General features: G+C 46.1%; 1 protein-coding gene across 3 annotated transcripts in view; it reads right to left on the bottom strand.

Annotated features, from left to right (window-relative positions):
* PDE3A (phosphodiesterase 3A) overlaps positions 1-26061 on the bottom strand; it is a 1085163-nt gene that overhangs the window by 190737 nt on the left and 868365 nt on the right. For all 3 annotated transcript variants that reach the window (XM_085652713.1, XM_085652714.1, XM_085652715.1), the window contains one exon: positions 9463-9548. In XM_085652713.1, coding sequence (XP_085508839.1) covers positions 9463-9548 — 86 coding nt within the window. The remainder of the gene's footprint in view (positions 1-9462; positions 9549-26061) is intronic.

Raw genomic sequence — 26061 nt, 5'->3', positions numbered from 1 at the left:
GTGCTTTCCTGCTGCTCTCTGCCCTGCTGAGGACAAGAACTGGACCCATCTTACTTGAATCCAGAGTGGTTCCAAGGGCTTGTTGGCTTGCTCTCTGTCCCAAAGTCTCACAGCTATCAAAGACTTGCTACAACTCTGTAACAGCACCTCTGCCATCTGTGAGTCCTACCTTGCCAAGTGGTGCCAATCAAATCCTGGGCCCTTGAAACTGAGCTTCTGCTGTAGAGAACCATCAAAATCGAAGCAGTGACAACGTTGCGCTGATTGGAACTGCACCATAGCTCTTCGATTCAAATGCAGAAGCTGATCAATGATGTTGTGTCTACTCCAGAACAGACTCACGGAGACAGGTAAGGATCGATAACGCTTTATTGGTTACAAGGTATTCTCCTCGTGCCCCTGCATGTCTGCCCACGTCGTCCCCTCACCCTGCAATGCCCTGCCCACACCCCTTGGCCGGATGTGGTGTCCGGTTCCCTCTGTGTCCATCTGGTGAAATGCAGGGTCCTAGTGCCCTGCCCCAGTTCGCTACATCTCCCCCTTCTGTCACGAAGAAGTGACAAGAAAAATGAAACACAGAGATGTGTAGATAGAGATAGATGCAAAGTCTGCCAGTGCACAGGTCGGTGTGCCTCCCATCATCACATTTCTGCTATGAGTCTTTTTGGACGTCTGCATACCCTTCTCTGGCTTGCTTCCATCTGTTGCTCTTCTGCTGGCCCCTCACTGCTGTTATGCTCCTGCTCTTCTTGTTCTGCTGCTTCCTGATCCTGATCTTCTCCTTTTTCCTCTTTTAGTTCTTTGAAATGTGAACTGTTTTGTGTTATCCGTTGATGTGCTGACTCCGCAGTGATCATTGGTCCCTTTACTTTTGTTATTGTTAGCGGGACTTTGGAGAACGTGCTGTCTGATTTCCTTTGTTGCCGCTGACGTACTACCACCCTGTCTCCTTCCTTTAGGTCTAACACGCTGGCATGTCGCTTGGCATCTGCATATCTTATCATTTTTATCTTCTCCTCTTTATCTCTTTCTGCAATGCTGCTGTGATCCGGTGCCATTGTTGTCTCTATTTGCGGTAGCCTTGTTCTGCTCGTTCGTCCCAGTACTAGCTCTGCTGGGCATCTTCCTGTGAAGTTGTGTGGTGTGTTTCTGCAATCACGCAGAACTTGGCACAGACCTTGGCCAAGTGAGATTTGCGCCAGTTTTGCTCTTTGAACTGTTTTTTTGATGTTTTCCATGAACCTCTCCACCATTCCATTCGCTTGAGGCCACAGAGGAGCTATTTTCCTGTGGTTTATCCCTAGGTAGGCCATGAATCTGTGGAAGTCTTCCCCGGAGAATGGAGGACCATTATCTGTTTTTAGTGTTTATGGTGAGCTACATGCTGCAAAGATGTCATCTAGAATCGGTAGTGTTGCTGTTGCTGATGTCGACGGGACGTGCCGTACTATTGGAAACCGTGAGTATTCGTCGATGATCACCAGCAGGTAGTTGCCTGTGTCTAGGGGCCCAAAGAAATCTGCTGCTAGTGTTGTCCACACCACCCTTGGAAGTTCCGACATTTGTAGTGGTTTGTTTCGGGCCGGTGATCCTGTTATTTGACAGAGGTGGCAGATCGTTATGGTGTCTTCTACCATGTGGTCTAGGCCAGGGAACCATACTTTCTCTCTTATCAGCTTCTTCGTTGCTACATTGCCTCGGTGTGACTCATGAGCCAGGTTTACCAGTTGCCTTCCTGAGTGAGCTTGGTATTACTATTCTTGTCCCTCTCATCATTATCCCGGTATCTGTCTCTGACAGTTCTTCATTAATCTTCTTGAGAGCCAACACTTCTTCCTTGCATACTCCTGTTTCCCAGATGCAGTTATTGTTGACATGCCTCCATCTCTGTCTTCTTGTTATCTCTAAGGCCGTTTGCATCGTGGCATCTTTCTTCGTCTCAATCGCCAGTTCTGTTAATGTTATTGGTGCCGGGGTGTTTTGTTTCAGTACGAAATTGAGGTACTCCTCTGCCATCGATGTCGTCTCGTGGGCTTGCGGTAGTGGGTGTCTCGACATGTAATCCGCCAGGTTGTGTTCTTTCCCTGGCTTGTGTACAATCGTGAAATCATAATCCATCAACCTTATGCCCCAGCGTTCAATCCTGGGTGGCATTTTGGCTGACGGGCTACCATAGATCGTCACTAGCACCTGGTGGTCAGTTATGATGGTGAATGACTTCCCATAGATAAACATGTGGTAGTGTTCACACGCCCAAACCACTGCTAGGCTCTCTTTGTCTGGTTGCGAATATGCTCTTTCAATGTCTGTTAAACTCTTACTCGCATATGCAACAATCTTCCTTTGTGAATCTCTCCCAGGCAGATGCTGCACTAGCATTGCTCCTAGTCCTACTGGGCTGGCATCAACGGTCAGTTCAGTGCACAGTAGGGGGTCAAAGTAGGCCAGATGTTCCACAGTCACCACCGCTTTCCTTATTTCTTCGAATGCCCTGTCGCATTCCTGAGACCAGATGAACTTCTGTCCTTGTTGTGTCAGTTCTCTTAGTGGTGTGCTCACTGTGGCGAAGTCCTGTATGTACCGCGCACAATAGCTGGCGAGACCTAGAAACGACCATACTTCTCCAACATCCGTCGGGGGGTTTGCGTTTTTTAGTGTTACAACTTTGCTTGGGTCTGGCCTCATCCCTCGTTTGGAGAAGATGTGCCCGGAGAACACTAGCCCCCCCTTCCCAGCTCGCATTTCTCTCCATTTAACGTGAGGCCTGCTCGCTCCAGTTGTGTGCACAGTTGACGCAGAGCTGCATCATGTTCTTTGTCTGTTTTTCCAAATACCAAAATGTCATCGCTGTTGTTCAGGCTGTTCTGTACCGGTCTTATCACTTGTCTTATTGTCTCCTGGAATATCTACGCTGCTGACGATATTCCAAAACTCAGTCGCTTGTATCTGAACAGACCCATGTGCGTAGAAAATGTCGTTATGTACCTGGACTGGTGGTCCAGTTCTAACTTTGCACAGGTCCAGCTTCGAGAACCGGACCCAGTGAGGCAGCTGATCATGTCATTCAGGTGTGGCCCCGGGTGACGTTCTCTTGCTATTGCGGTATTCGGGATCCTCATGTCCACACATATGCGGATCTTTGAGGTGTTCTTCTTAGGGACTGCCACGATCGGGGACACCCACGGCGTTTGTCCTTCAGCAGGTTCAATTATATCCTGTGCCAGTAAGCTTGTTATCTCCTCCTCAACTTGTGGTTGTAAGTGAATTGGTACTCGTCTGTGATGCTGGGCCACTGGCTTGATTGCTCCATTGATATGTAATGTTATCTGTTTTCCTTTTAGCTTGACAAGACCCTTCAGTATGGCTGGGTATTCTAGTAGGATGTTTTCCGTTTCCGACATGTGGTATGTCATTGCCAGTAGCCCCATTACCTGTGCCGTCACGTTGCTGAGCAGGCATGGTGCTGGGATGTCACCCTTAGGCACGTGTATTTCGTCTTGGTATGATTTGCCTTTGTACGTCAGAGTGTCTGTAAATTTTCCCATGTTTTCTACTGGCCGTTTGGAACCCCACGTGAACACGTCCACCGTTGAAGGTGACAGCTGTGGTTTCACTATCATTTTTTTGTATTCTGACATGCACATGATGTTGCAGGTTGCTCCACTGTCAAGCACGAACTTTGCTTGGTGGTTTCCTTCACTGATGTCCACAGTGGCCGTTTTCTTTATTTGTTGTTTTTCCACAAGATGCACGTGCTCTGTCTCTTTGTTCTCTCTTGGTGCGTCTGACATCAGATATAGTCTCCCCTTCCTCACCTGTGCTGCCGTCTCTTCGGACTCGTCGGAAGAGCTGCGATTTGCCGTTTCCATGTGTTGTGCGTATCTGTTACTGGTCATCCATGGTCTCATTGTTCTGCCTCTTTCACTTCTGAACTGTCTTGTCATGCACGTACTTGAGAAGTGATTGTCCCTGTTGCACTTCCTGCACTTCTGACCCATTGCTGGGCAGACGCCGACGTGCGGGAACTCGAGACCACAACGACAGCACGTTTGTTCGCCTTTCTTCTGTGGGATCTGCGCCTGGAATTCTTTTTTCTTGAAGTTCCCAGTGACGCGATGTGCTAGCTCCACTTTCTTCTCTTTTCCCATCTCCATCTGCTTCGCTTGCTCCGTGGCCCGTGCTTCTGTGCGAGCCATTGTCAGGATCTTCTCCAACGTCGTTGGTTCCTTCAGAACGCGTGCTCGGAACTCCACTGATTTACACCCTTCGATGATGCGCAGTCTTATTGCTTGCTCATTGTCGAACTTATCAAACTCGCAATATGCGACCAGTTTCCTTAGTCTCGTTGCAAAGTCGTCCAGGCTCTCTTCTCCCTGCTGGCATGCCGTGTTGAATGTATACCTTTCAAAATCGACCTTTCGTTGGGGGTCGAATTTTTGTGTTAGACACTGCATCACTCCTTTGTAATCCGCGGTCTGGTCAGTTGGGAATGTTAATAAAAGATCTTCTATTTCATCCCCTGCAAGATTCAGTAGTAGGTGCAGTTGTATGCTATCCGGGACGTCCGTGGCGCTCATGTAGCGCTCAAATTTCCTGACCCATCTTTCCCACCTGATGCCCACTTGTGGCTCCGATAGGCTGAACGGTAACGGCCTGCGGAAGATGGCTTGCGTGCTCTGCTTCTCCTTGTTGTCGCTCATTTTTTTTGTTTACTTTATTCATTTATTCCTTTATTCCTTTGTTTGCTCCTTTTTCTTTTTCCTTCCTTTTTGCTTTATTTCCTTTTTTTTCTATTATTTGTGCCTTTATTGCACTTTTTTCATGTTTTCCAATGTATTTCAATAGGCGCCTGACTTTAAAATGGCCACCTCTGATTCCTGGCTTCTGATTGGCTCAGTTGCCTGATTCCAAGATGGCCGCCGTAGTCTCGCGAGGTTTCTTTTGCCCTCTCTCGCTTCGCCTGACCTTTTAAAATGGCCGCCGTTCTTTTCTTGCATTTGATTGGCCCGGGATGTCTGACTCTAAGATGGACGCCGTAGTCTCGCAATAATTTGTTCAAACTAACGCGCGCTTTCCTCTTTGCTCAGCGTTATTTTAATAGGAGCGCTCTTGGGTGCTGGCGTCTATGTTCTTTTCTGCTCGCCGGCGGATGCCCTCTTTAATTCTTTGTTTCCTCGCTATCAGCGCGCTTACTGATGTGTCGGTCAGGGTGGGCTCCCGCGTCACGCTGTTCTCTGGCTGCACTGCTCGGACCAGGGTGGGCTCCTGGCTCCGCTTGTCTTTTCCTGTCGCACAACAACGCACAAGCGTTTCCTGAGTTGGCCAGCGGACCAGAGTGGGCTCCTGGTTCCGCCGCGCTTCTTCTTCAGGAGACAGACGTTTTGATCCACTTCTGCCTGACGAGATCCCACCTTTGTTCGCCAGTTGTCGTGTCTACTCCAGAACAGACTCTCGGAGACAGGTAAGGATCGATAACGCTTTATTGGTTACAAGGTATTCTCCTCGTGCCCCTGCACGTCTGCCCACGTCGTCCCCTCACCCTGCAATGCCCTGTCCACACCCCTTGACCGCATGTGGTGTCCGGTTCCCTCTGTGTCCATCTGGTGCAATGCAGGGTCCTAGTGCCCTGCCCCCAGGTCACTACATCTGACATTGCTTCTACGGACTGCATGGCTCGACAATGACGCACTGCATGGCTTGATGACGATGCAGAGCCTGCATCGTAAAGGGGTTCGTCGACGAAGCATTCAATGTCTATGTGGATCAGAACCGGCACATCAATTCTCTGACGTCAACGCTTCCCTCATCCAAGGTACTTTTTTAATGGAGCTGCATGAGCCCTCTAGCCAGCCCACCCTTCATCACAGTTGGCCTTAACTTTGAATTTACCTGGTCCAGTGCGACCTCAAGTAACACCTAAGCTCAATTTATTTCAAAGCACTACATTTTGATTTAATCTTTAAAAATTCATGTCCGATTATACTTATTGGATTTTTGTGATTTTTGTATTGTTTTTCACATAAAAATATCATTGTTTTTCTAAACCTGTGTGGACTATTTTTGAGGATTTTCCATTGTGTTACTGTGTGTGTTGCACATGTCATTTACACATTGCCTTTTTAGATAAGCCTGAGTGCTCTGCGCCAAGCTACCAGCAGGTGAGAACAGTTTATCTTTTAGTGTGCATCTAGCTTAGCCTGACTAGAGTAGTGGTTCCTGTTTAGACAGGGTGCATACCTCTGCCAACCAGAAACTCCAGTTCCAACACTTTATAATTACTTTAGTGTTACCTTTGTGTTTAGAGTCCGAGGTGAAAGCAGAACCATTCTACCAGATGTGAGCACAGGCCACATTCCACACTTCATCAGTTCCTGTCTCCTGCCAACTCTGGTATTAATTCCTTTTGAAGTGTCCTTTGTCTAACTGCTACTATTTTACAGTATAGGAGATTGAATCCTTTTGAAACTGTGAAATTGTCCTTCTTTTACTATGCATGCAGTACACAAACCAAAAGCTTTAATATTATACATGTGAATTCACAAGAAGACTATTCTTCAGGACACATGTATTCTGGACTCAATTTCATCAAAGGTTCTTTAATAATCTTTACCCAGGAATAAAATCAGCATTTATTCTGTTTAAGATGCAGCATGCGTAACACGTTTTAAAAAATAATTTATTTAGTTTCTTCTTTTTTCCTCCTTTCATTTCATCTTCTCTCTCCTTTCTTTCCCTTTTCTCTTCTTATATTTCTTTCTTACTAGCTTCCTTTCTTTCATTCTTCTCTTCATTCTGTCTTACTTTCTTTTTTCTTTCCTTCTTTCTATCTTTGTTTCAATCTTTCTTGCCTTCTTTCTTTTCTTATCTCTTGTATTGTTTTTCATTGATTCTTTCTTGCAGTCATTCTTCTTTCCTTTCCTTCCATTTCTTTTCTTCTTTCTTTTTTTTGCATTCCTTTCTTTCCTTATTTTTTTACTTTTCTTTCTGCATTCTTTTTTCTAGCCTACATTCTTTCCTTGCTTTCTTTCCTTCCTACCCTTTTTTCCTTCTTTTTTCATTCTTTGTTTCCTTCATTCTTTCTTTTTGCTTCTTTCTTTCCTTCTTTTGTATTCCTTCTTTCTTGCCATCTTTCTCATTCCTTTCTTTCTCTCATTCTTTCTTTTCAGCCTTTCTTATTTATTTCCTTCTTTGTATCCTTTTCATTCTCTATCCTTCTTTCTTGGTGTCCTGTTCTTTCTTGCCCTCTTTCATTCATTCTTTCTTTTTCCTTCTTTCTTTCTTTCTTTCTTCTTTTCTTTCCTTCATTTCTTTCCATAATTCGTTTTCTTCCTTCCCTTCATTCATTAATTCTTTCTTTCCTTTTTTCTTTTTATTCTTTGCTTCCTTTTTTCTTTCTTTCCTTCCTTTCTTCGTCTCTTCTTTCTTTCTTTCTCAAAACCAAGAGGCTGGCCATCCATGGCATAACAATTGCCTTTTTAGGTGTGTGTTAGTCTACACCTTTTGTCTGTATTAAAATTGTGTATGACACAAGTAATTACTTATAGGGGGTTTCAGCCACACTTCATCCATTTGTCTGTGTCGTTTTTCTCCAACCTGCTCAAGAATGCATCATGAAGCAATGGGTCAGCCAACTTCACCCATCGGCTTACTTCACTATGAGTTAATTTTGCCCTCTCACAATAAGCACATCCACACACAAAGTAATTCCCTTCAGTGCCAGGGAGTATTATGGTAATGAGTGATTTTTTGAAACCCAAAAACATTTTCAGTCAGTGTTTTTTTTTAAATGATGAGCACCAACAGTTTCCTGAACAAAAATGTTTTAAAAAAACATGACAACGAGTTGCTAAAAGGACAGACCTACTGGCTTTACCAAAGCTTGTTTACTTTTTCCCTTCACCTAAGTGTAGGCAGAACAGGAAAATATGAGGAGTACAGCAGACGGTCCCCATGTAAGTCCAACTCACAACCTGCTGCCTTGGTTTTTTTTTTACACTTAGTCTGCAGTCTAATGGTGTTCTGGCTGTGAATATGTTGAGAACCACAAAAAATGTGCGCTTGTCTGCAAGATAAGCAGGGGTGCTGTTCGTGATGAATATGTACATAATGCAGCTGGTTGTGTATATGGTGCAGGCTGGCAATGGAGTTCTAACAGGATAGGTGTAATATGATCATATTTCTTTAGAGCTGGTTGGGAAGTGCTGGGTGAGACGTTTGTAGCTTTAGAACTTTTATAGTTAAATTATTTGGGATATTAGGTGGTATGAGGCATTCAGAGGCATACGTGTATGAATGATTTTTGCCTGCTGGAGTTGCCTTTGTGGCAGGAAATGTCATCCAAAATTTTGGGAGCTCCTATTCACAGATTACAGAAATTATCTTCAATCTATCTCAACGTTATCCCAGGTATTTTGAATTTGCTAAGAATATTGTGCAAAAAACGATTAACAAACCTTTAAATCAATTGTCACAGACAAGGTTATTTTTTGCAGCTGAGTGGTACAACAGTATTTTACCTGGTTAACAAAAGGTGACTTTGTATTGAAGGCCCCTGATTGCATTAATGAGACACGTGGCTCTGCCAGTACAGTCATATAGTGTTTCCTACTCAATAGCTGCCTCCATAACATCATTGGTTTATCTGTATTGAAATTATCCCATTTACAATGCTTAGTATCCAAACCAGTTTGCATATCTGAGATGTACGTCTACTGCTGTAATTTCAAATGATACTGACATTTAATGTTAATGCCTTGAATGTGCTACTGTCCCAAGATTTAAAACTGCTCAATGGTCTTACCGTTCAGACCCATAATGGTGCATGTTTTATCTGACTGAAAAGAAACTTATTTACAACTATCGTCCATTTCCATTTGTTGTACAAAACATTGATACACAGCTGTAAAAATCAACTAATTAATGTAGTCACATGGAAAGGAAATAAAGTTGTCACCAACATCAATGTGTACATAAAACCAGGAGCTCCTTCATGAATAAAGCAATCTGTGGCCATTAAAACTGAACCTCAATCACACTTTTTCTCCCAGGAGATTCCTCAAGAACATATTCCAAGGGTCTCACTAAATGAAAAGTTTCATAGTAGGAAGGGGCATAACTATCAATAGTGCAGCAGTTGCAGTGGCAACGGGACCCAAGAGAGTAAGAGGACCACTGCAACCCAGTTCTCTCTGATGTAATGGGCATCAGTGTGCCTTTCCATGCATCAGAGCCTTTGGTACCCTTGCTACCTCCCTGTTTGATTGCCCATCCTTGTTTGCTGATGATTTCTTTCTTTTTCTATGTTATTTCATTTAGCAAATAAATGATTGCTCAGATCAAATTAAACACTTTTTCAGTAATTGTAACCCTTAGCCAACAGGGGTGATTTAGGTGGAGAAAGTCACATGTCAAGCTATTTCTATTTAAATAATAACACACATATATTTATAACAAATGGATTACCTGTTCTGCTTATAGAATGTGTTTCTGCCTCACTTCTGTCCGGCAACCTTTCGGCTGGGTTAATTTGATTGTATGGTCGTCCACAGCTGCAAAATACATTACATGTCAGATAGGTATGCTTCCAGCTATTGTACGATGGTACAGTCCCCATATACTAAGAAATGAAGATGTATCATGAATTTCAAGGTTGCAGCATATTGTTTTAATTGGGACACTAACTTTGTGCACTGAATACATCCTAATGTTATGATGTAGTGTAATACGACATAAAAAAAAATTATGACAATAAAACTATAATGTGCGTTTTGCACACACCAGAAAAACAACACATAAACTGAAAAATTTGAAGTACCAGCACTGAAAAAGTGTGCTTGGATTTGTGGAAATAGAAGATACAATGAGTTTAGCATGTTATTAACTAATTGCCTTGATACTTTAGCAAAGTCGTTATACAAGATTATTGATGGAAAGATTTTCTATGATGCAAAATAACACAAATTATTAATATGAAGCTGTATATCTATGTAACAAATGAGTCTTTTTGTTTTGTCATAATTTTTTATTGGAATAGAACCATACAGTGTATGCACATTTTGGAACAGAAGTATATAAACAATAAGCAATACAATGCAAGTTGGGAGGGAGAGGTAAAGAAAAGGGTACGGGGAAAAGACACATTACAAATAGGACTGTTGAAACCAATATTCTTAGTGCTGGATATCTCCCTACATATCGGGTGTCAAAGGGTCATCGGGCCAGAGGTCCACTTGGAGGAGGAGGAGAAGTGAGGGTCCAGACAGCCAGTGGCCGTGGGGGGGAGAAGATGCGTCCCTCATAACCAGGTGGTGTAGACACTAGGTTCGGGGTGCATGCTGGAGAAGGGGATGGACCCCGTGAAGCCAGGTCAGTGTGTTCCATGACCAACCATCGAGAGAGGAAGGATGAGTTCACCGCAAGAATTTGTGATGAGGGATGGTGATTGTGGCAGTGGGTACCCACGCTGAAGGGGTCTGCGTATCTGCCCACATACCTGCGTGTCTAGGTCAAAGGGTTGGGGAGGGTGAGAAGCAGAGGCGGGCGGGAACGAGGTGTATGGGGGAAGGGGGACATGGTGGGGGGATCAGTGTAAAGGAGGAGACCAGGAAGGAGGCGGGTAGGGAGTAGGAGGAGGCTGAGGAGAGGCGGGGAAAGGAAGAAAGAAAAAAAGGGGGAAGGGAGGCATGAACAAATGAGTCTTACATACAATTGTGCAAATATTAATGATGACATTTAGTACCTCTATTGCTTTCATTGTAATGCACCCTAGCAAATGCAAAACTGGTGCAAATAAAACATTCAACATTGCATATGAGTGAAACTTTCAGCAAAAATGCTTGACATTTTTAGTCTTAGATTTCCTATAACGATTTTATTATAATGCTTTTTAAGAATAATTTACATGTATGTACTTATGAAATTGTGGTAGTATGCCATAATTACATTGAACATTTCTATGTAATAATCACTGACTAATGTTACAATTATTTCCTCACATGATACGCTTGATAGAAATAATTATGATTGAACTTAATTATGAGTTTATTTTACTAAATAAGTGCTGACTTTAAAATGCATTAAAATGCCTTTTTCCCTTAAGCTTTGATTTCATAGCCTGGTAATAGACTTTTGTGACGTTTCCTCAAATGTAGCTTTATCTTTCATTGAGTACTTTTTCCATATTTCGTTATGAGTGAACTGATGGGACCTTGACCCTTTGACCTAATATATGAGGACACGAGGAGCAACAAAGTAAATAAGCGCTTTGTCATCTAACCTGTGAGGACGGAATGGACAGTCAATTCTCATGGGCAACATGGGAAAATAGTTGGAGTATCAATTTTGTACCCGACGAGTGGAAAATTTGTCACATGATGGTCAGACTATCACCAGACTATCGTATGGTGACAATTGCTGTCACAGATGGACAAGTTGAAGAATAAAAAGTGCCTTTCCTAGGAGGAGGGAGCAGCCTTTTGCCTCCATTTTGCTCATCATTTCCTCTGTCCTACATTGCCAACTGCCTGCCTGATTACCTTTTCATGCCTTTGTCTTTTTCCTTGTTAGAATTGGGGATCTCTAGTTGGCAGTTGCTTGCACCCTGTCCAAGTAGGGACCCTTCCTTTAGTCAGAATGAGTAAAGTACACACCTCAGTTTGCCTGTGCTCACCCTCTGGTAGCTTGGCACAGAGCAGTCAGGCTAAACTACAGAGGAAATGTTTAAATAATTTGTATATAACCCACAGCAACACAGTGAAAACACCACAAATGGACACCCCACCAGTTTAGAAAAATAAATGATCTTTATCTAAATGAAACAAGACCAAGAAGTCAAAAGTCCAACATACACAACTCAAAATATCACTTGTAAAAAGTTTCTTGCAAAAATATAGCTTTTAGAAGACAATAGCTCCAACTGGGGCTATCTCGACGTCATGACAGGTACAAATACCAAGTATGGCGCTGACTGTGAGGTGTGCGGGCCAGCCAGAGAGTCACACAGACCCCAGAAAAACAGTACCTTTGATGATGATGAAAACAACAGCGTCACAGAGCATTGGGGAGGTGATGCAGTGCCTGAGTCCGGCTGCATCGGCTCCTTACTGCCACAGGGGAGATGAGGCATCCGTTCCTCACTACTACAGCGGAGGTGAGTGGCCAGTTCATTACTGCTACGCAGGGGCGGTAGGGGTTGGTCCCTAACTTTTGCAGAGAAGGTGAGGTGTTGATTCCTTACTGTGCAGGGGAGGTAGTTCCTTACAATGGTGTGGCATCGGCAGTCACCGACATGCGTTATCAGCTCCGCGATGGAGTGCGGGAGGCACTGGCATTGGTCGGCATCAGGCAGTGCTCTGTGCACTCCACAAGCAGTGCCCCTGGCCCAGGTGCAGGCAGCAGCCTCATTGATGCTGTCAGAGTCGATGCGGAGACAGCCTCGGGCCAGCGGTGTCATGGCGGTCAGTGCTGCGCTTACCCAGCGAGCGGTGACCATGGTATCGCTGCAAGCCGTGGCATCGGAGACGGCACTGGGAATCTTCTAATTGGAGTTTGCAGCCCAGCAACCACCTCCAGAAGCCCAGAAGGGGGTCTGGTGCCACTAGTCAGGTCAGCATTCCCAGCAGTGGAGTTCAGGAATGCTGCAAGTGGAGTCTTTGTGTCCATGAGACTTCAGACCAGGAGGCAACTTCTACTTCAAATGCTTGGAGATTTTCTCAAGCAGGATTCACATCAAAATTCAGTCATTGTTTTCTTTCAGGTAGAAGCAGGCAACTGCAGGCCAGCCCACCAAAGCAACACACAGCAGGGCAGTACTCCTCCTCACAGCTCTTCAGCCCTTCTCCTTGGCAGAGGGTCCTCTTGATCCAGGAGTAATCTAAAGTCCTGGGGTTTTAGGTCCAATACTTTCTCATTGTCGTCTTTCTTTTAGAGTCCATGAGCTCTGTACAAACCAGTTCTGTCCTCCCTGGTCCAGCTTGATTACAGGGGGTAGAGACAGCATTGAGCAGAGAAGACACAGTCTATTCAGCTGCTAGTGAAAACTCCTCCCACCACTCTAAATGTAGAAAGGTCTATTCAGCCATGCTATGAGTCACCCAGGAAAGGCAGGACACACCTCAACCCCCAATTGTGACTGTCTAAAGTGAATGCATATCTCCAGCTCCTGTCAATCTTAAACCAGATTGTGAATTCTCAAACAGGCAGAGGCATACAGAAAGATAAAGCAAGAAATTGCTAACTTTGTAAAAGTGGCATATTCAAACACACAGTTTAATTTACCAAGAGGCGTGTTATTAAATTCTGAGTTCAGAGAGCCTAAACTCCATTTCTCTACCATATCCCAATAGAAAGTTACACTTGTACGATGCAACAATGCAGCTCCAATGATAACCTATGAGACAGACAGCCTTTCAATAGTGAAAAACAAAATGGACAGTATTTCACTATCAGTACATGTAGCACACAATAGTATATGTCCTAACTTTAATATGCAATGCACCATGCCCATGGGGGTTACTTGGGACTACATTGGGGTAACTTGCATGCAAGAAAATGGACAGTTAGGGCCTGGCAAGTGGGTGCGCTTGCCAGGCCAACATGGCAGCTATAAAATATCTAAAACACATTTGAATGTCTACTGGTATGGGTGGCATATTCAGTGCTGCAGGTACACTAGTGGCATTTGGATTACAGGCCCTGGGCACACAGTGCACTTTACTAGGGACTTACCAGTAAATCAAATATGCCAATCATGGATAATCAACCATAATCACAATTTACACACAGAACATATGCACTTTAGCGCTTATCAGTAATGGTAAAGTGCCCAGAATCCTATAGCTTACATAAACATGGTCAGAAAAAGAGAAGGCAAAAATGCAAAACATTTGGGAATATACCTGCAAAAAGTGCCAGCTGTAAACCCTTGCTGAAGTACTTTCACAGTGGACGATTTGGAACAGTCTGGTGAGAGACCAGACTTGAACCTTCCTAATTATAGCTCCATTCCCCTTGTTCATGCCCATAGCTTTTCCTTAGTGGACTTTCATTTGATCCCTTTGCCCGTGCTATGAGAAATGTATTGACCCATCCTCCTGCCTTCAATCTGGCAAGGCCTGCTTTGGAAATTGTCTTTCCAGGGTAGTGCAGGCCAAAAGCTACAAAGAGCTGCCTGATCTTCCCAAAGAATGTGGTTTCCACTGACAGTATTGTGAGCAATATCCTAATGGAATGAAATTGGAATGAATGCACATATGGATGTCATCTAGTCAATATCCCACCCCGAAATTTAACTTTAATCATCTCAGCTCCAAAGAGAGATGATGGAAGCAGAGATGGTCCACTGAACCTTCTATATGTTCGCCTACAGGAAAGCCAGGGAATAAGGGTACAGCAAGGGAGGATGAGAGAGACAGTGAGAGAGATGCTAAAAAGATGATGGTCTACTGAAACCTGATGTTCACCTACAAGTAAGGACTGTACCTAGTAATGTGATGAAAGCAAGATCACTAGCACAGGTAGATTAGCAGTTTAGCACCAGTCTGAGATTTAATAAAGAGATGCATGTGGAAGACTTATTTTGGAGACAGTATCCATTGGGGAAAAGAAAGACTGTGAAGGGAAGCATAATCCTACCAGTGGCACTGATCCCTATAAAGAAAAAGGGCCTTTTTGAATCTTTAAGTATCATAAAACCTGGACTGAATTTTGTATGAATCATTTTTCAAGACAGATTTGACAAATGCATACAATACAGTTCATCAATGGCAGTGGTGGGGGACAAAAACTGTAAGCAAATGTCCCAAACCAATGCACCCATAAACCATGGACCCTAGACTATGGGTGTGGTTACCTGAAGGCAAAGATTTGGCATTTTGAGTTCATGCAAATGTCAAACAAATCTACCCATGTGGTCCACCTGCAATGGAAATATTGTTGGATCACATGAGTGCTGATTTTCCATTCATGTGATGGCATATGCATCATGTTGAACAGATCTGCAAAGTAATTCCCCACCTCCCGGACACATTTCGCCAGAAAGAGAACCTGATGACAAATGGCCCTATGCTTATTATGTGCTGGCATGTCATGTGTGCCCCCTTATTTTAGAAGGTAGTACATGGTGATCTTGTAAAACATTTTACAGCACTAGCTGGACTGCTATTAGTTCAAGGACAATACTATATAGGCAGGGTTGTTACGGAGACCATTGGCCCTAGGTTGTTAGCTGGCCCAAGTGAGCTCCCCAACCTGTGCATCACACATCTTTGTTGGTCCCTTGTGGCAGTGTATTTGAGAAATGACCTGTCCAGGAACGAGTTCTTGTTGCTACACCATGGCAGCTTGTGTCAAATTCTGGGCTCCACCAACACTAGATCCTCCCACCACATGGCCACCTGTGACCACTGACTCGCAAGGCACTGTTGAAGAGGGTGCATGTACAGTCAAGTATTTGGTACTAACACAATACAAGATGCCTTCATTGCCAACAGTTTCATTATCATTCTCACTTTCGGAGGACAAGATGTATGGTACAGAGAAAGCAACCTATTAACCTATGGGATTCCAACACAAAGCTCTATGCTCGATAGACTTGGCCTCTCACTTGATTGGTTACGGTTGTGTCTGTTGGAGGTAGGGGTGAGATTTTTGGGAAATGACAGCGAATGTCAGATTGCTAAGGATTGTGAAGGATTGTTGAGTGCAATTGATGCACTGAGTATGAGTGAGACACTGCACTCAGAGCTGCTCTTTACCATCTAGTCATCCAGGTAGGGAAAGACATGAACAAATTTGTGTCAAAGATGTGCTGCTACTCCACTAGGTATTTGGTAAATACTTATGTGGCTGGTGTGACCCCCATAAGGTGGCACTTTGAGCTGATAATGCACTCCACTCACCACAAACCTGTGGTACTGGAGATGAGCTGGGTGAATGTGGAAGTAAGCATTCTTGAGATTGAGTGATGCCATTTAGTCTGCAACCTATACTGACCTAATGACACCTTCAAAAGTTGTCATCTTAACTTGATGTATGATTGAGCAGTTGGAGTTTGAACCTTGATCGCAACATTCCATCTTTCTCGAGGATGAGACAGTACAGGGGAATACACTGCCATGCTGGTGTGGTGTAACTGGTTCAATTGCTCCCATCTGAAGCAATAGCTGCACTTCTTACGGTAGCAGCCTTTTGTGGTCTTCACTGATGCTGTGCAGGTGTGTAGAATATTAGGTGGCCTACTAAGAAATTTCAGGCAATAGCCATGGGCAGCGATTGAAAGTGCCCACGTGTTCAAGGTTATGTCCTCACCTTGTCAAATTGCCCAATCCTGTAACCCCGATAATTGGGTAGAATGTGCGCTTGGCCTTATAAATGCACAAAAAATAAAAAGGTAGACCTTAACTTTAGTAATATAGCACTAATACAAGCTAAGCTCACCTTAATCATGCTATGGCGGGAAAACTCAGCCCGTTCAGCAACATCATGGCACAATAAATTAGTCTGCTCAGCTGAAGCAGAAAGCGGGGTACTGCGGCTCAAAGAGACGAAAGGTCTTCGCAAGTACCCGACCTCCATGGAATTGAACGCAATCCTCATTCCTTTCCATGGAGAAGTTCTCATCCTCGGCTCCACCCTCTCTGCTTGGGACAACACCTGATGGCCCCCGCCCTCGGAAACCCACCCGCTGGAATGGTCCACGCTACGAACCTAAGCATGATGCTCGAGGCTTCAGTCAACATGAATCGCCAGGTCAATGTTGTATCCTCCGCATGCTTTAACACCCTCAGAGTACTGCACAAGAGGTTCAATTGGATCCCCCCAGACTGTAGGAAAATTGTCACCAATGCACTCATTACCAGCAGACTGGACTACGCCAACGCCCTCTAAGCCGGTATCAGCAAATAAATCCTCTGCAAACTCCAGACCGTCCAGAACATAGCAGCTAGACTTATCCTCAAAATCCCATGACACGACCACACCACCCAACACTTCCGCGACCTTCACAGGCTCCATGTCGAAAGAAGGATAAAGTTCAAGCTGCTCACATATCCTACAAGTGCCTCCATGACATCGGACCACAATATCTCAATGACCGAATCACTTTCCACCCCCCCAAGAGAAACCTCCACTCAACCAACCTTTCCCTAGCCACCATCCAACGCTATCACAGGATCAGAGCAGGCAGAAGATCCTTCTCCTACCTAGCAGCCAAATCCTGGAATGAACTCCCACTTCACCTATGACAGAGCCCCACAATACACCATTTCAAGAAGGACCTCAAGACCTGGCTCTTTGACTGACCTCACCGGAGCGCCCACTCCCCTCCCACAGCAACTTGAGAACCTCACGGCCGATTGGTGTGCTTCACAAACCCTGATTGAAACCCTGATTGATTCAACTCCAAAATTTAAATAGGGACAATTCCCTTCCCCCTTTATCTCAACATATAATCAAAACAAGTGCTGTCGAGGGACATTAGCCTCCCCGAAAACTAAACCTGTTAGCACCAGCTCCCCAGGCCGTATATTGAATCAATATTTAATTCGACACAACCTTTTCACCTTTGATCGCTCTAACTATGGTTGGGATTGCTGTGTTGCACTCTCCTCCAAATAAGCCTCGGATGTTGTTCAAAAATTAAGGTTAAGAAACCAGCACACAACCCAGTTCACTGTCTAAGCACTGCAAGATAAAGAAATTATACTTTGATCATCTGCTGAAGATCAAAATAAGAACTGTAATGTAACAGTGTACTGATGCATATAAAATGTATCTAGCATACACCTGTTGAATTTTCTGTTCTATATGAAAACATTTGTACTGTTTTACAAATACCAATAAAAAGATTATAAAAAAACATAAGGCAGTTTGGTTTTGGTTGAGTGCTGAGCATGGAAACCCAACTGGAAAGAGATTGAAAAAGTTCTTAGTAGTAGTGTTTGGTGAAGCTTTCTTCCAAAGCATGAAAGTAAGAAATCTGCCTGCAATAGGAACTTTTCTTTGAGGACAAATTTGCTTTTTGTGAAATTCACAGGATTCCGTGGGTTAACCATTTTGGGGACCTTTCACTGATTTATGGTGTGCTTTCTAAAGGTTTCTTTGAATTGTGAACCACTTGGGAATTGTTAACCATTCGTGACATTTTGTGTTTCATGACATGGTTTTGGCACCTCCGCCCTCTCCCCCTTTCTCAGCACCACAGCTGTTTCACTAGCACGTCCTGGGAAGCAAACAAAAAACGTTCATCCATGACATGTAAGATGTAGTAAGACAGTTTAAAACTTGGCTTCCAGTATCTTCGAGAAAAAATGTAATAAAGATATTGGGAGACAGCGGTAGAAGAAGAGGAAGCATTTTGTTTTAATAAAGGTAGAACTAAATATTTGAAACACCATGGGAGAGTTTCAGCTATAATGAAGTGACTGAATAGAGGGATAAGTCACAGAAGCACAGTGGAAGTATCAGAAGTAAAATACTTTGTGGGCTAAATATAGAAGACTGGGTACAAAAATAGTTACTGGACAAGAGCAGGGGGCATGGACAAGAGAAATTGGAGAGAGTAGCCGGATGGGGAGTGGTGGGAGTGAAGTAGGTGGGGATGTCAGTAGTGAGGTCGACTCTAACTGATGGTTACCCTAGAGGAGAAATCAAGGGCAAATTCCTTGGCTGACAGTGAAAGGTTAATGATTTGATTCGATGGTGGGGAGAGTAAGTTACTGGCAAACATTTTAGAAAAGGAAAGTGGGAGATTTTATATAAAATAATCAGGAGAATCTATTTCTCCCATTGACTTCTATTGATGTCTGAATCGGCGTCCATTGTCATGAATGGGACTAAATGTAAATATACATTGTTTTTCTTTGCATGTCGGAAGCACGGAGAAAGCACTAGGGAAGGCAGAGAGGGCTGACAAAAATGTTGTGCTCTGGCATGTAGGAGCAGCTTACTGGCAGTGTACACTCCAGAGTCACACATGATCAGTCCCTGTTTGCAGAAGACTGCGGAGAAATTTGGGTTTTGCATACAGGAATCGGGAAGTGTAAGACTAGCCTTGAAATCAGTGGTCTTCTGCCTGAATTGGGAGGGTTGGCATGTATGGTTACATGGTGCGTGCTAAGTAACCAAATGGGGATAGGGAGTGGTGGGAGTGAAAGAGGTGGGGAGGTCAGTAGTGAGGGTTGCTCTAACTTATGGTGATCCTGGAAGAGGGATCCAGTGCAAGTTCCTTGGCTGACAGTGAAGGGTAAGTGATATGTGTTTATGGCGGGGAGAGACAGTTACCGACATACATGCCAACATTTTAGAAGAAGAAAGTGGGAGATTTTTGAAAAATTATCGGGAGAATGTATTTCTCCTATTGACTACAATTGAGGCCTGAACCGGCCTCTATTGTAATGTATGCGACTAAATGTAAGTTTACGTTGTTTTTCCTTGCCTGTCAAGAGCATGGAGAAAACACTATGGCAGGCAGAGAGAGTTGACAAAAATGTTGTGCACTGGCCTGCAGGAGCAGGTTACTGGCAGAGTATACTTCTGTGTCACACAAGACCAGTATCTGTCTGCAGAAGCCTACTGAGGAATCAGGTTTTTGCATACAGGAATAACAAGACTAGCCTTGAAGTCTGAAGTCGTCCACCTGAATTGGGAGGGCTAGGACAATTCTAATGGGCAAGTCAACAAAAGGGCTCTGAGGTGGTGTGATCATGAACTTCAGCAAAGGGTAGTTAGGCCACTGATGTTACACTTTTGCTTCAGATCCAATTAACCCCTCAGGTTTTAGCTGAAACCAAATGGTGACTTCAAGGTTTGGTAAAGTAAGAAACAAGTAAACCTGGGTAATTTTGTGTTAATGCTATTTACCCTAGTTGGCATTAATGTGATCAGAATGACTGCTTGTAGGGGAAAATACTGACCTAATGGCAATAATCAACTTTCTTTGTAGTGCTTAGAAGTTTAGCAGACTACGTATCATTTAACATAGTACCCCTAGCCAGTGCTTATATTGGCATCAGACCCATTTTACGATGACAGATAAAGAATGTTTATTCCTGAAAGACAATTCTTGCATGTTCATTGCATCAGCAACTGTGCCAGCAATCCTACAGACTCGAAATCTTTAGGAATGAACTGGCCTTAGGCGAATCCAAACAGAGCATACCTGATGGACAGAATCTTAGTACTACTATCCTTTGTGGAAGAACATGAATATCTTTACCCCATATGACAAGGTATAAATGAGGTATGCCCATTTCACAAAGTCTACTTTACATGGATCTGAGGTAAAAGCGGCTGCATGGGATGCACGCAATGAATGCATCATCTAAATGGGGCTGTGTGAGAAAATCAATGTTCAAGTTTCTCTTGGAGGGCTGGAAGCAAAGGCAATGAAAATGTATTTACTATTGTTTCATTGAAATCTATTCTGATAATCTTACTAGTAGGGGGTGCATTTTCATAAATGTGGGTGTCTACAACTAGAATATGTAGATGGAATTGGAAACATTGTTGTTGTTGACATATTAAGAAAACGAAACATTCCCCTCCTCTTTTTAGTTAGTTAACTACATAAATTGTCCAGGTCTCACAAATATGTAAATATGTCAGACTGCCTATGTTCTTGAACCACAGAGCATTTTGATATTATGGTGGATCCTGTAGAGATGAGGTGGTCTAGTGGTTGTGTGGGTGGAGTATAGTGGGTGGAGTAAGAGGAGGACTGCCCCGATAGGAAGGGGCGGAGCAGGGGCAGAGGAAGGGCAGTTGAGAGTAGGGCCATGCTGGTGTAAGGACAGGAAAATAAAGAGTCCTAGAATAAACCTATCGTGTCTGTCGTCATTGGCGCTGCGAAGACACGACAGCTGGCGACGAAGGTGGGATCGAGCTAGATGCTCTCCCAGAACACCAGCACGCTGACGAGACTGGCGAAGGACTGGACACGAAGAAACCAGCCGAAGCGCCGTCACTCGCGGGACACGCCCGGAGCGTGTGAGAGCCCAGCAGCAGAAGGAGCGAGATCGCGAAACGCGCCCTGCATTGGAAAAGGGCCGGCGCTTGAAGGGCAGGAAGGAAAACGACGACGCTGACACGCGCGTCCCCAGGTTAGAGCAGCGAGCGTGAAGACTCCCTCACCCACCTGCCTGTCGTGAAGCCCCGAGTGAAGCGGATGATGAGAGGAGGCCGCCTGAGCAGTGTGCAGTACAGAAATGAATGAGCTGAAAGCCCGGCAACACGTGTGATGTCCATGCACGTTATCCAGCCGGCGGCCATCTTGAAGTCAGGCGAGTCTCCAGACGTCCCATGCAAACAGACCCGAGCGGCCATTTTGAAGTCAGGCAACACTAAAATTTAAACAAGCACGAGCAAACGGGAAAAAAAAAAAACCTGAACAAGGCGCACAAGCATATGCACAATCAAGATTCCTAAAGAATTCCCAGAGCCCGTACTGTGCTGAAGCAGCACCCATCTCACGTGCCACACGATGTCGAACCATGGCTCCCCAGCCCAGTCCCCAGCCCGCCAAGAAGCGAAGCCGATCGTCATGGGACTGTCGCACCTGCGCCCCCCAGAGCCCCTAGCGCTCGTGGTCGGGAGCAGCATGGGCCCTCGCTGGGAAGAATGGATAGAAGACTTTGAGGACTATATCAAAGGCTCAAAGGTGATAGGGGACGAGGATCAACTAATCGCACTTCGAAACCTCGTGGGTAAGGACGTCAGCAAGATGATAAAGGAACTCCCCGCCGCAGACGTGGGAACGTATGCCAGAGTGCGAGCAGCCCTGGATAGGAAGTTTGTGCATAAGAAGAATGTGGATTACGAACGGTACGTGTTCCAGAGAGCGCGACAGGAGAAGGATGAGGTCATGGGCTCATACATCACACGGTTGCGGCGACTGGCGCGCCACTGCGAGTTCGACGCTTTCTCGACGGACGACGCCATACGGCTGCGTGTGATTGACGGCTGTCAGTCAGAGACACTACGCAGGAAATTACTGAAGAAGAGCCACACCTTAGATGAAATAGAAGAGATCACGAGGCTCCACGATCAGACTGAAGAGCAGGCCAAGACGATGGAGGCGGGACGCGTGGAACGCAAGGAGTTGGCCTGTCAAGTACGCACCGAACGCCCCCGCCGGGGATCAAGAGAGCGGGAGCGACACGCCCGGCCGCCATCGAGACACCGCCGCCCTGGCCATCGACGACCTGAATCGGGGAGGAGGAGCAGGCGTCAGGATTATGGGAAAAAGGCGCCACTGCGAAGGTGCTACCGATGCGGGTACGACTTCCCACACATCGGAGCGTGCCCGGCCCTGGGGCAGCAGTGCCACAAGTGTGGCCGAAACAATCATTTTGAGACCATGTGCGGGGAATACCGCCGGGAGAAAGAAAAAGACTCCACGAGGTTGCCAAGAGGCGAGACGCGCCGCCATCACGCACGAGCGGTACGTGACCGCCGGAAGTCTTCCTCCAAATCCTCCCAATCCAGCAGGGAGTCACGGTCTTCAAGGTGGTCCAGAAGATCACCGTCTAGAGACTCTGAATCACCATCAAGTGAACATGAATATTCCGTGGAATATGCTAACATGATTGCCGATCCAGACCAGCTTAAAAAATACCCTCGCCTGGACATCAGCGTAGGCACGCATCCCACGAAATTTGTGATGGACAGTGGGGCATCCCTTAACTACATCCCAGTGACGGAGTATAAGAAGATGAACCCTCGACCTCGGCTCAATCCAGCACACGTCCGTGTCTACACCTGGATGTCCAGGAAGCCGCTCCCATGTCTTGGGAAGTTCTCAACGACACTGAGGCATCAAACAACATCTATTCCAGCCGTGATTCATGTCATCGAGGGGCCGGAAGCAGACTGTCTCCTCAGTTTACCAACAGCTGAACGGTTAAAACTGGTAGAGATTCTGTACCGCGTCAACAGTGACAACGACACCATACACAAGTTCCCGAAGCTGTTTTCCGGGCTCGGCAAAATGAACAGAGGCCAGATTCGCCTCCACATAAATGACCAGGTCCGCCCAGTTGCCCAACACCCGCGGAAAGTACCGTTCCACCTCCAGCAAGCGGTGGAGGATGAGCTACAAGATCTGCTGGATGCCGACATCATCGAACGGACAGAGGGCGCCACGCCGTGGGTATCTCCGGTAGTGATCGTACCGAAGAAAGGAACACCAGGGAAGGTCCGACTCTGTGTGGACATGAGAATGCCCAACACCGCCATTGAGAGAGAGCGTCATCCAGGACCCCATTTAAGCGACATGATAGCCGCCCTCAACGGGGCGAGGGTGTTTTCTAAACTGGACCTCAACAAAGGCTACCACCAGTTGGAACTCCACGAGAGCTCCCGATATATCACGACGTTTGCAACGCACCTAGGGTTGTTCAGATATAAGAGGCTAAACTTTGGCATCTCATCAGCCGCAGAGATATTTCAAGAAGCTATCAGACAAACAATCCATCACATCCCGAACACGCTGAACTACAGCGATGACATTCTAGTCTACGGGGCGAACATCCAAGTCCACGACACGGCCCTGGACAGGGTTTGCCATGCCCTCCTAGAAGCCAACCTCACGCTCAACAGAGAGAACTGCGAGTTTCACCAGTCGCAACTGAAATTCTTTGGCCACATCTTTTCAGGAGCCGGAATGCAACCAGACCCTGACAAAGTGAGTACTCTGAACAGCACCAGGAGTCCACTTGACGTCAGTGATGTGCGGTCCTTCCTAGGCATGGCGAGCTACTGTTCAAGATACATTAAGGACTATGCCACACTCAGCCACCCTCTTCGCGCACTGACCAAACAGGGACAAGTGTTTGAGTGGACATCCGAATGCGAGCGAGCATTCCAAGACATAAAGAGGGCCGTGGGCACGGTGGAGAGCCTGGCGTACTTCAGCCCGGATCGTAAAACCGAAATAACCGTGGACGCAAGCCCCGTCGGGCTGGGTGCCATCCTGGCCCAATACGACAAAGACTCGGACCAACGACACATAGTGGCTCACGCCAGCCGGAGCCTTTCCGACACAGAGAAGGCCTACTCCCAACCGGAAAAGGAAAGCCTTGCGGTGGTGTGGGCGTGCGAACACTTCCACGTGTTTATCTACGGAAAACATTTCACCATGGTGACGGACCACCAAGCGCTCGTCACCATCTATGGCAATCCACGGTCCAAAATGCCGCCCCGCATTGAACGGTGGGGACTCCGTCTGCAGGAATACACGTTCACCATTGTGCACAAGCCGGGGAAGGCAGCCAACCCGGCCGACTATATGTCGCGTCACCCGGAAGACTCACAGTGTCACACACCGTCCATGGCAGATGAATACATCCACTTTGTAGTGGATCAGGCGCGGCCACCAGCGGTCCCCCTAGAGGCCATCCTGGACGCCACCCAGCAAGATACAATGTTGCAACAGGTGATTCGAAGAGTTCGAACAAACCGGTGGCGGCACGAAGATTCGGAGGACGAGAACGGTGACACAACAAAGCGCCAGGAGTGGCAAGCATTCCGGAATGTGTGTGAGGAACTCTCAGTTACAACGGACGGCCTATTGTTACGAGATCACCGAATTGTAATTCCTCAGCAACTGAGGCAAGGAGTCGTCAACCTGGCACACGAAAGTCATCGAGGAGTGGTCACGACGAAAAGGGCCCTTCGTGAACGTGTCTGGTTCCCTTTCCTAGACAAAATGGTAGAGCACACTCTGAAAGACTGTCTGCAATGTCAAGTGGTAAGGCAAGGAGACCCGCCAGCTCCACTCCAGATGACGCCCCTACCGCCAGGAGTATGGCAAGAACTAGCAATGGATTTCTATGGCCCCATGCCGTCGGGCAAGTATGTATTGGTCATAATAGATGAATACTCGCGATTCCCCATCGCCCGGTTCGTGCCATCCACCAATGCGGCCGCCACGCTCACCGTCCTGGATGAAGTTTTTGCAGCCTGGGGAATACCCACAGAGGTGAAAACGGACAATGGTCCCCCTTTCAATGGCCGGGAATTCAGCGACTTCCTGACACTCATGAATGTGCGACACCGACGGGTAACACCACTATGGCCGCAGGCCAACGGCACAGCTGAAAGATTCATGGCCACCCTCAAAAAGACATTCCAACAGGCTGCCCTGGACAAGAAAGACCCGCAAGCGGCACTCAATGATGTACTCCGAGCATATCGGACGACACCGCATGCCACCACAGGCAAATGCCCGGCCACACTCATGCTGGGACGCCCAGTCAGGACCCGGATACCCACCTGGGAGGGAGCACTACGACCCATTTCCCCCAGCCGCGTCCATCGGGAAGTGGAAGCCACTGACAAAGCTCGCAAAGAAAGCATGAAGGCGTACGCGGATGGCAGAAGGCGAGCTCGTTCCCTCTCATTCCACGAAGGAGATTGCGTGGTCGTCAAGCAGGAGCAATGCAAGAAGACGGATAGCAAATTCAGAGCGGAACCTCTAACAGTCATTCGACAGAAAGGCACCATGCTGACAGCGGAGTCGGACAACAGGCGCGTGACCCGAAACGTGTCCCACTTTCAGAAGTGCAGCCCAGCTCTGCAAGAGACGCTTGAGTCGCGAATGACACCACCAAGAACTCGACAGTCAGAAGTACAGAGCGAAGGCGACAGTCACCCGGGACAGGTACCCGGCGCCGGCGCCACTGTAGTGTCTGAAGGACGTACACTTAGACCACGACAAACAATCCGCCAGCCCAAGCGGCTGATTGAAGAGATGTAACTCTTGGTGACTCACTTCATTTGCTAACAAAGGGGGAGATGTAGAGATGAGGTGGTCTAGTGGTTGTGTGGGTGGAGTATAGTGGGTGGAGTAAGAGGAGGACTGCCCCGATAGGAAGGGGCGGAGCAGGGGCAGAGGAAGGGCAGTTGAGAGTAGGGCCATGCTGGTGTAAGGACAGGAAAATAAAGAGTCCTAGAATAAACCTATCGTGTCTGTCGTCATTGGCGCTGCGAAGACACGACAGATCCTTACTGTAATATTGAATGTATTTACACTCCTAAAGCACTACTTAATTCATGAGAAAGCATTGC

This window comes from Triturus cristatus, chromosome 4_1, assembly GCF_964204655.1.
Source record: "Triturus cristatus chromosome 4_1, aTriCri1.1, whole genome shotgun sequence".
Taxonomy (NCBI): Eukaryota; Metazoa; Chordata; class Amphibia; order Caudata; family Salamandridae; genus Triturus; species Triturus cristatus.
The sequence above is the reverse complement of the archived record's forward strand: the minus strand, read 5'-3'. Positions and strand labels throughout refer to the sequence as shown.